Source organism: Elaeis guineensis, chromosome 4, assembly GCF_000442705.2.
Source record: "Elaeis guineensis isolate ETL-2024a chromosome 4, EG11, whole genome shotgun sequence".
In the NCBI taxonomy this organism is placed as follows: Eukaryota; Viridiplantae; Streptophyta; class Magnoliopsida; order Arecales; family Arecaceae; genus Elaeis; species Elaeis guineensis.
In genome coordinates, this window is record NC_025996.2 from 56091503 (window position 1) to 56102726 (window position 11224).

At 40.1% G+C, this 11224-nt stretch overlaps 1 protein-coding gene across 1 annotated transcript in view; it reads left to right on the forward strand.

Annotated features, from left to right (window-relative positions):
- Nucleotides 1-398, forward strand: part of LOC105036901 (polyphenol oxidase, chloroplastic-like) — a 1655-nt gene extending 1257 nt beyond the window's left edge. The window contains 1 exon segment of the mRNA XM_010912622.3: nucleotides 1-398. This exon segment is cut by the window's left edge and continues 393 nt beyond it. Within this exon segment, the coding sequence (XP_010910924.3) occupies nucleotides 1-398 (398 nt within the window).
- The last annotated feature ends 10826 nt before the right edge of the window (nucleotides 399-11224 follow it).

The following is an 11224-nucleotide window of genomic DNA, read 5'->3' on the forward strand; positions in this document are numbered from 1 at the left end:
TGACCTTGGACTCGTCAGTGAGTGCGACGGTGAGGCGGCCCAAGGTGTCGAGGAGCAGGAAGGAGAAAGAGGACGAGGAGGAGGTCCTGGTGGTCGAGGGGATCGAGTTCGACCGCGGCATGTTCATCAAGTTCGACGTGTACATTAACACGCCGGAGGAGGACGGGGTTGACCCCGGGTCAACTGAGTTTGCCGGGAGCTTCGTCAACGTGCCTCACAAAAACAATCACAGCAAGAAGGAGAGGACGGCGCTGCGGCTGGGAATAACGGACTTGCTGGAGGACCTTGGGGCCGAGGCAGACGGTAGTGTGCTCGTCACGCTGGTTCCGAGGAAGGAGAAGGGAAACGTGAAGGTGGGTGGGCTCCGGCTTGAGTTAAGATATCAGTCACCAAGTTGACAGGCTTTGGCTGCTGCTGTATTACTACTAGTAAATAAAAGCGGTAACCATGATTCCTGTTCAAAGGGTTAAGAGTTATATTTGGATAATGCTGGTGGTGTTTGGGTGGTCGAGATTTTTGTTGTCAATGTCTCAACGAAAAAATAAAAAAAATTTGATATTTATTTATTTTGATAGAATTTTGATAGTTTTGCTTTAGAGTTATTATAAGAATTAAATTATTAGTGATGATTAATTATCATCGCTAATAATTATTTTACCATCACTAATATTATTAGGGATGGCATCAGATCGTTAGTTGATGGTTGAAAAAATTTTAGTCGCTTATTGTCATTATTAACGATGGATTTTACAGCCATCCCTAATAAGTAATATTAGTGACGGCATTAACGACAGCCATATTCCGTCGCTATTTGTTATCTTATTTTTAAATAAAATTTTAAAAAAAATTTAAGAATAATTAACAATAGTTTTTTTGTCGCTAATGCCATCGCTAAGAATTATTGCAGATAGTTAAAGCCATCGCTAATACCATTGGTAATATTTAATTTTATTTTTTTTAAAAATTTATAATAATAATTTGTTATTAACGACAGCTAAACCGTCGTTAATGCCATCGGTAATAATTAATTTTATTTTTTAAAAAATTATAATAATATTTTTTTTAATTTTATTTTAATTAATCACAATCAATTATGATTCCTAACACCTGTTATAATTAAAATCCAAAGATAATATGATAATCATAAATAAAAAACTAATTATATTATATTAAAAATATAAATTATATAATTTTACATGCAGTATTAAAAAAAATATAATACATCAAAATAAAAGAAAATCAATCCAAATCCTTCTCATCGTCTTTTTACTTTCTCTAGCAACTGGTGGACGAGATCCGGATGTTCTAGCATCCTGAAATAAAAAAAAATAAAAAATTATTAATAAGTTTTGATATAGAAGTGTATCTTTCAATACACTCCTTCGATTCTCGAATAGATTGTTTCTATATATTCTATTCGATGATACGAAACTATAGACACCTCCGACCTATCAATTGGATGATTAGATTAAATTTTTAGCTCCTAAATCTCCTTCTCTGACTCAAGCCTAAATATGTGAAACTTTTAAATATGAAAACTTAAAATAAGTAAAAAATTTACTAATAGAATTATCTGATATGATGGCTGGGACAACGAGTCCAGCTAATTGTGTAGCTGCGGATCTCAGAAAATCTCTACGATCGTATCATGGATGGTATCCTAGAAGGTCTGAGATCGTTGGCTCGAAAGCTTTTGTACGACCTCCTCCACACACGCATTGCATCAAGTCTGAAACATCGAGGTCTATAAGGATGTCAAAAAGTATCCAACTACTGGAGGATTGAAGCGTTGTTGAATCCTATGGTCGAATCTTTTTCTTAAGTATAGACAAAAAGTAGTCCAAGACCCTTTGATATTCTGATGAAAAAGACTGCTAATCTCATGGCATGTTGCTGGTATAATTATCCTAAAATTATAATTAATCATGGCATAATTGAGGTAAGTATGTACTGTTAGTAATAAAATTATTAAACATATAGTCTTAAGTAAAAATAATAGTAGATTCATATCAAATAAAAAAATTATAAAATTTTACTAACTATGTAAAATAAATTTTAAATAATTACCTTTTATCAAAAATTTTTTTGTATCATGTCCAGGTTTAACTCCTTTACTTTTCTCAGACCTCTTTTCTTTCCAATTATAGAACCTATTATCAAGATAAATAATATAAACTAGATAATAAGGCATTATTCATAAGTAAAAATTAGCAAATAAAATAAAATTTTAAGATAAATATTACCATGGCTGCTTGCAGCAATTGAAGGCTCAGATTGTGGTGGCTTTCAATCATAGCTTCATTACTAGGTCTAATCATATCCAAGTAATGGATTTCAATCAGCATATCCTAGATAATTTGTTACACAAAACGATAGCAATATCTGTTAAAAAATATGTCCCAAAAGCCAATCGTCAATCTGTTGACAGTTGAGCAACCCTGTATTGTAATTGATTTGTTAATAAATAAAATATATTTTTGATATTTTCATCATAAGTTTTTATCTTCTAATGAACTCCGTTGTTGTGATGAAGTTCTTAGGACTATTTAGATTCGATAAAAAGAGGATTTATCGATTAGTCTTTAAAACTGTTCACGATCAAATGATAGGTTGTTAATAAGGACGACAGCTTCTATCGAGCATAGGTGTAGGCCATATGGGTTGATTGTCCTCTTAACCAAGGAGTGTGAAGATACTGGTATGGCATATAGGTGAAATATAAGGGTACATCGTTATTGAACGTGACCAACTCCAAAGCATTCTGCTATCGAGAATGTCTCTGATGGGATATAGGTATAAGTGTTCCTTAGACCTGAGATCGCCTCAATGACTTGCAAGCAACTCACTGTGCTTTGGTACTGGACTAATTAAATTTTTAATTCAGTGACGGAAGGCTTCTAGGTACAGTCAAGTACTTGCAAAGTCAGAGTATGATCGAGATGGGATTGACCACTCTAAGAGTTGGAGAAGAATGAGTCGCTGTATTTCAATTTAGCAAAACTTTGACCAGGGTAATCCATCAGATGAATTTGATATTTTGAAATACAATGTGGACAACTTGATCAGAGTTGACAGTGGAACTCTGAGATGTTCTATGAGCATTTTGATCAAGGGGATGAATTATATGGAAACTATATCCGCATGGATTTTAAGGATGTTGTTCTACACATTCGACCTATCCGACCGTCGAAGACCATTGCTAGATGGTCACTTCGATTGGTACAAAAATTTATTCCTGCACTACCAACTTAGGATCGGATCTATAAGGTCACACACATTAGAGTTCACGATCTGATCGGATGGTTGATCAATGATTGAGAATTATTCTAGGGTTAAACGATCAATACGATTGACTTTTAACCTAGTACAAGTGTTGCAGGAGAATCGATTAGCAATTCGATTGCTAATTGGCTTAATTTGATTAAATCAAAGGGCTGAGATTAAGCTTAATTAAATATGATTTAATTAGATTTGATTTGAACTTGATTGGATCAAGTTCAATTGGTTTATTGGATAAGCCAAGTGCAAGAAAAAACTAGTCCTAGTTTAAATTGGCTTATCCAATAAATCAATTGAACTTAATCCAATCAAGTCCAAATCAAATCTAATTAAATTATATTCAATTAAACTTAATCTCAGCCTATTGACTTAATCAAATTAAGTCAAAGAGCAATCAAATTGCTAATCAATCCTCCTGCAATACTTGCATTAGGTTAAATATCAATCGTATTGATCGTTTAACCCTAGAATGATTCTTAATCATTGATCAACTATCCGATCGGATCATAAACTCTAATATGTGTGACCTCATAGGTTCGAACCTAAGTTAGTAGCATAGGAATAAATTTTTATACCAATCGAAGTGAGCATCTAGCAATGGTACCCGACGGTCGGATAGGTCGAATGTGTAGAACAACATCCTTAGAACCCATGCGGATATAGTTTCCATATAATTCATCTCCTTGACCAAAGTGCTCATAGGACACCTCAGAGTTCAACTGTCAACTCTGATCAGGTTGTCCACATTGTATTTCAGAATATCAAATCCATCGATGGATTATCCTGGCCAAGATTTTGCTAAATTGAAATACAACGACTCATTCTTCTCCAACTCTTGGAGTGGTCAATCCCATCTTGATCACACTCTGACTTCGCAAGTACTTGACTGTGCCAGAAGCCTTCCATCACTGAATTAGAAATTCAGTTAGTCCAGTACCAAAGCATAGTGAGTTGCTTGCAAGTCACTGAGGCGATCTCAGGTCTAAAGGATACTTATACCTATATCCCATCAGAGACATTCTTGACAGCAGAATGCTCTGGAGTTGGTCACGTTCAATGACGATGTACCCTTACATCTCACCTGTATGCCATACCAGTGTCTCTACACTCTTTGGTTAAGAGGACAACCAACCCATATGACCTACAGTGACCTATACTCGATAGAAGCTGTCGTCCTTATTAATAGCCTATCATTTGATCGTGAACAGTTTTAAGGACTAATCGATAAATCTTCTCTTATCAAACCTAAATAGTCCTAAGGACTTCATCATAACAATGAAGTTCATTAGAAGATAAAAACTTATGATAAAAATATCAAAATTATATTTTATTTATTAACAAATTGATTACAATATAAGGTTGCTCAACCGTCAACAGATTGACAATTGACTTTTGGGACATATTTTCCAACAACTCCCACTTGTCCTAAAGCCACTCGGCATAGTATCTAATACTCATCTTCAACTTGTGGTTGTCAAACTCCTTTATCGCCAGGGTTTTAGTGAAGGGGTCGGTTAGGTTCTCCTTTCCGTCGATCTTCTAAAGATCGATGTCACCTCGATCCACGATCTCCCAGATCAGGTGGAAGTGGTGCAAAATGTGCTTCGTCCGCTGGTGTGCTTTGGGTTCCTTTGCCTAAGCTATGGCACCAGTGCTGTCATAGTAGAGTAGGATCAGACCATCGAGGGAGGGTCTTACTTTGAGCTCGTTGATGAATTTTCTCAGTCACACAGCTTTCTTCACGGTATCCGATGCTGCGATGTACTCTACTTCACAAACAGAGTCTGCCGCAGTATGCTGCTTGAAACTCTTCCAACAGATGGCTCCACTATTCAGAATAAAGATATAATCCGATACACTTCTGCTGTCATCATGGTCAGATTAAAAGTTAGAGTCTGTGAACCCCACAAGTTTCAGATCTGACTCGCCATAAACCAACCATTAGTCCTTAGTATTTCTCAAATACTTAAGGATGGCTTTAACCACTTTTCAATGATTTTCTTCAGGATCAGATTGGTATCTACTCACTACTCTTAGTGAGTATGCCACATCTGGCCTTGTACATATCATGACGTATATGATAGATCCCACGGTCGAAGCATATGGGACTCTACTCATACGCTTTTTCTCTTCAGGAGTTGTCGGACAATCCTTCTTAGAGAGAAAAATTTCATGGCCTATCGATAGATAGTCCTTCTTGAAATTCTTCATACTAAACCTCTTCAGCATAGTGTCTATGTACGTAGATTGGGATAACCCAAGTATCCTTTTAGATCTATCCCTATAGATCTTCATCCTTAGGATGTAGGATGCTTCACCGAAGTCCTTCATGAAAAACTGCGATGACAACTAAACTTTTATTCCCTGTAGTACGGGGATGTCATTCTCGATTAAGAGAATATCATCCACGTACAAGATAAAAAATACCACAACTGGACTATTTGCCCATTTATAAATGCAGGGCTCTTCTCCGTTCTTAACGAGCCATACATTTTGATCACCTTATCAAAATGCATGTTCCAACTTCAAGAAGCTTGCTTCAATCCATAAATGGATATCTGAAGCTTGCACACCTTGGACTCATCTATGAATGTAAACCCCTCAGGTTGTATCATATACACCACTTCGGTCAACTCTCCATTCAGGAAAGCTATCTTTACATCCATCTGTCAGATCTCATAATCCAGATGGACAGCTATTGCAAGTATTATTCGAATAGATTTGAGCATTGCCACAGGAGAGAACGTCTTGTCATAGTCAATACCATAACGTTGACGATACCTTTTAACAACCAGATGGGATTTATAGATCTCCACCTTTCTGTCTGCGCCCCTCTTTCTTTTGAAGACCCATTTACACCTAATAGGTTTAACCCCTTCAGGTGGGTTAACCAATATCCATACATCGTTGACCTTCATGGACTCCATTTCGGATTGCATGGCTTCAAGCCATTTCTCAAAATCAGATCTCTGCATTGCATCCATATAGGTGATCGAATCCTCATCATTCTCATCAAGTTCGATGGGGTCTTCATCCCAGACCAAGAAACCATAGTGTCTGTCCAGCTGACGCGGTACTCTACTGAATCGTCTTAATGGTGTAGGTATATTGGGCTCCAGATCTGATCTAATCAAATCCGACCCAAGTCAGCTATTGGTGTCGGTCCTTCTACCTGTTGAACTTCATCAAGTTCAATCTTAGAGGCAACGGTTCCTTCATCAAGGAACTCCTTTTCTAAAAAGATTGCCTTAAAGCTGACGAACACCTTTTTTTCATCAGCATGATAGAAAAAATATCCTTTGGTCTCTTTGGGGTACCCTATGAATGTGCATTTGTCAGACCTAGGTCCAAGTTTATCTGTAACTAACCGTTTGACAAAGGCCAGGCATCCCCAGACCCTAAGGTGTGAAAGTGCTGGCTTACGTCCTATCCATATCTCATATAGAGTCTTTATTACAGACTTACTTGAAACCTTATTTAACAGATAATAGGCTAATTCAAGTGTATATCTCCAGAAGGATATCGGTAAACTGGCAAAATCCATCATGGATCGGACCATGTCTAATAGAGTCTGATTTCTCCTTTTAGACACACCATTATGCTGTGGTGTTCCTGGAGGAGTCTATTGGGAGAGAATCTCATTCTCTTCTAGATATATGAGAAACTCACCAGAAAGGTATTCTCCTTCTTGATCAGATCGAAGAGTTTTAATACTCTTTTTAGTTTATTTTTCTACTTCATTTTGAAATCGTTTGAATATTTCAAATGAATCTGACTTATGTTTCATCAGATAGACATATCCATATCTGGATAGATCATCTGTGAAAGTGATGAAGTAGAAATATCCACCTCTAGCACTTGTGCTCATGGGCCCACATACATCAGTATGTACTTGGCCCAAGAGCTCAGTAGCTCTCTCACCTTTTTCAGTAAAAGGTGACTTGATTATTTTACCAAGAAGATAGGATTCACAGGTTGAAAGTGATTCACAATCACTGACTTCGAGGATTCCCTTTTGAGTCAATCTGTTTATCCTGTTCTTGTTTATATGACCTAGCCTACAGTGCCATAAGTAGATATCTGATACACCATCTAATCTAAGGTGCTTGCCAGTGGAATAGACTATGTTAACAGGTTGTGATAACATATACACACTATTGTTCAAATGTCCATAAAAAATAGTAACACCATTCATAATGATATTACAAACTTGTTTCTTTATTAAAATTTCATAATCATTTTTGGTCAGAAGGCCTACAGAAATGATATTTAAAAAGAAACTGGGACAAAAATGATAATCATTAAGAATAACGGTATGGGACTCAAATACAAGTTTCAAGATTTCTAATGCTAGAACTAGAACTGGTCTTCCGTCTCCAACGTTCAGGAACCTCTCGTCTTGCTCGAATCTCCTACTGACCTGCAACCCCTACAACGAATTGCAAATATGGTAAGGACTATCGGTATCCAATACTCAATCAGTTATATCACAAATAAAGAAATTACAAGGTGTTATCGTATAAATACCTTGCCCAGCAACAGCTTACTTCTTTCTCTACCTGTTCGGATCCAGGGAGGTAATGTACTGAGGATAGTTCCTCTTCTAGTGTCCCTACTTCTTGCAAAAGAAGCATTCAGCTTGACTCTTATCGGGCTTGATCTTTCTGGTCTGGCCCTGCATTGATGTCCCAGTCTGAACTTGCACCTTCTTCACTTTCTTCTTTTTGTTTTTCTTCCCTTTCTCAAAGAGTCGAGAACCAGAAGACGAACCTCCCACTAAGTTCACTGACTCCTTGTGGAGTTGGTGATCCTTCTCAAAGTTCTGAAGCAACCCCAGTAATACATGGTAGTTTACTTCAGGCTTTGTCATTCTATAATGAGTGAGGAATGGAAGATAAGACATGGGCAGCGAGTTCAGTATTGCATCTTTTTCAAGCTACTCATGCAAGAAAAAGCTGAGCTTGCTCAAACGCTCTATCAACTCGATCATGTACAATACATGATCAATGACAGAGATACCATCCCATATTTTGGCATTGAAGATGGAATAACTAGTCTTGTGCCTCTACACATCATCAGGTGTGCCAAAGGCATCCTCCAACACTTGAAGCATGTCCTTTGCCTGAGTCGTCTCAAATCTGTGATTGAACTCGTTGCTCATGGCAGCTAGCATGATGCAGTGCATCGTGGTCCGATCACTGAGCCACTTCTAGTAAGTGTCTCTTGTTGGAGCATGATCCCGGCTCCTCCCACAGACCTTGGGTGTAGTGAAACCAGCAATGAACAGATCTGGAGACTTCTGGACATGATCTAAGGCTCTTGACGAAATCAGCCTGGTTGCTGTCTTCTTCATCAGCCTTTCGTTCCAGATGAAGAACACCTCTGAAATCACCTCTAAAACATCCAAGATCTGGTACCCAACCAGATCAGGCCTGGATCGAGGTCTTCCAATTTGTAGATCTCAAATCGGGATATTATAGATAGGGAAGAAGGTAGATGGAGACAGACCTCGCAGATCTGTCCTGCTACAGCCTTTCCTGTAGATCTGTTGATGGAGATCTCACCCATGCCTCAAACGACCTCAGATCAACTCCAGATCTGAGAGAAACTTGTATCAACCTCTTCTCAAGAGATTTCAGATCCTGACCTGATGCTTGGATGGCTGTAAGAGAAGAGAAGACAGATCTAGTTGGCGGCACAAAGGGAAGGGGGCTAGCGCCTCCCCTTCTTTTCTTTCCTTTTTTTGGGACCTGGCGGCAAGAAATCCTAGGGTTTCTTGCTCCTGGGGTGTGGAGAATGGCTGGAGAGAGAGGGAAAAGAGAGAGAGAGACTTGGGAGAAAGAGTTATGATTTTCTTTGGCTTAATCAAACCTATACAAGTACATGTATATATAAACACAGGGTCAAGTGACCCAAACCCAAAACTCCCTTGACCAACTCAATGGGAGATTAGGTTAGCCCAAGCCTATGTACACCCATGACTCGACCTAATCTCACCTATCCTGGACCCAGACCTGGCCCATAAAGAGTTGGTCCCTTGAGGCCCACATAACCTAGATCTCAAGAACCCGAAAGGCTCACAGCCTTTCAACCTAGGGCCCAACTAGCCCTAGAGCCTCCATGAAGCCCTCATGAATGATGGACCTTGGCTTTAGCCTTGGTCCCCTGGGCCTTGGGCACACCACCTGGATCACAACAATCTCCACCTTGGTGTCCCAAGGCCTCAACCAGCTCCACTCTGTCCATCAGCCGAATCAGCTCAACACATCTCTGAAAGCTGTCCCATGGAAGTACCTTCGTAAGTGCATCAGCTAGATTCTCCTTGGTGTGTACCTTTATCAGCTCCACCTCACCATCCTCCACAAGTTCCCTGATCCGATGATACCGAATGTCGATGTACTTTATCCTTGCATGATAGACTGAGTTCTGTGCTAATAGAAGTGCACTCTGGCTGTCACAGTGTACTCTAACGGCCTCCTGAGTAAGGCCCATCTCTGTCAACAAATTCTTCGATCAAATTACCTCCTTAGCTGCTTCTGTCAGCCCGATGTACTCCATCTCTGTAGTGGATAGGGCCGTGATAGGCTACAGAATCGATCTCCAAGATATAGAACCTCCATACAGGCTAAAGATGAAGCTTGTCGTAGACCTCCGGGTATCCACATCTCCACCGAAGTCTGCATCTACATAACCATCAATCAGTCCCTGACCTCCCTGGACATGTCAGAGTATCCCACTGCACCTCCTCACTGTCCGTAGCAGATGCCAACTCCAACTGAACCTGCTAGGTATCTGAATATCCACTTCAGAGCTCTTCAGTGCTCCCTGCCAGGCTACGCCATGAATCTGCTAACCTGATTCACTGCATGAGCGATGTCTGGCCTACAACAGACCATCGCATACATCAAGCTCCCAACTCCTGAAGCATAAGGAACCGTCTCCATGTCTTGAGCCTCCACCTCAGTCTGTGGCGCCATGGTCTTCGAGAGTCTGAAGTGACCGACAAGTGGCAGCTCCGTCGGCTTTGCTCCCTTCATCCCGAACCTCTCTAAGACCTTCTGTATGTAGCCCCCCTGAGATAGATGCAGCACCCTCCAGGGTCGATCTCTGAAAATCTCCATGCCTAGGATCTTCCTTGCAGGGCCCAAATCCTTCATCTCAAACTTTTGAGATAAGGATGCCTTCAGATCCTGCACAACCTTCCTACTCTTGCATGCTATAAGCATGTCATCCACATACAAGAGTAGGAACACCCTAGAACCATCCTCAAGAGACTAAACATAAACACAGGGATCAAACTCGCACCTGGAAAGTTCAATGCTGTGCACATAGGAGTCGAACCACTTGTACCATTGCCTCGGTTACTACTTCAGTCCGTACAGTGACTTCTGCAATAAACAAACCTTTTCCTCTGATCCTGGATCCCTAAAATCGGGTGGCTGCTCCATGTAAATCCTCTCCTCCAAATGCCCATGGAGGAATGCCATCTTGACATCCATCTGCTCCAGCTCTAAATCCTGAGCTGCTACAATGCTCAGCAACACTTGATGGAAGTATGTCTGACGACGGGAGAGAAGATCTCGCTGAAGTCGATGCCTTCCTTCTAGGAGTATCCCTTGGCCACTAACCTTGCCTTGAATCTGATACCTCCCTGCTCTGAAGGCCCTTCCTTGCGACTGTAGACCCATTTGCAGCCAATGGGCCTCTTCCCCTGTGGCAACTGCACCAATCGCCACATCTGATTCTAGTGGAGAGACTGCATCTCTTCGGACATCACCTGGACCCACCGCTCTCTGTCCTGGCTCTCAATAGCCTCCTGATAAATGTATGGGTCTCCATTCGCTGTCACCAGAGCATATGATAGCATCTCCTTGAAGTCATATCGGTCTGATTGCCTGATAGTTCTCTTGGGCTTGTGTAGGGCAACACCGATATCAGTCCTCGA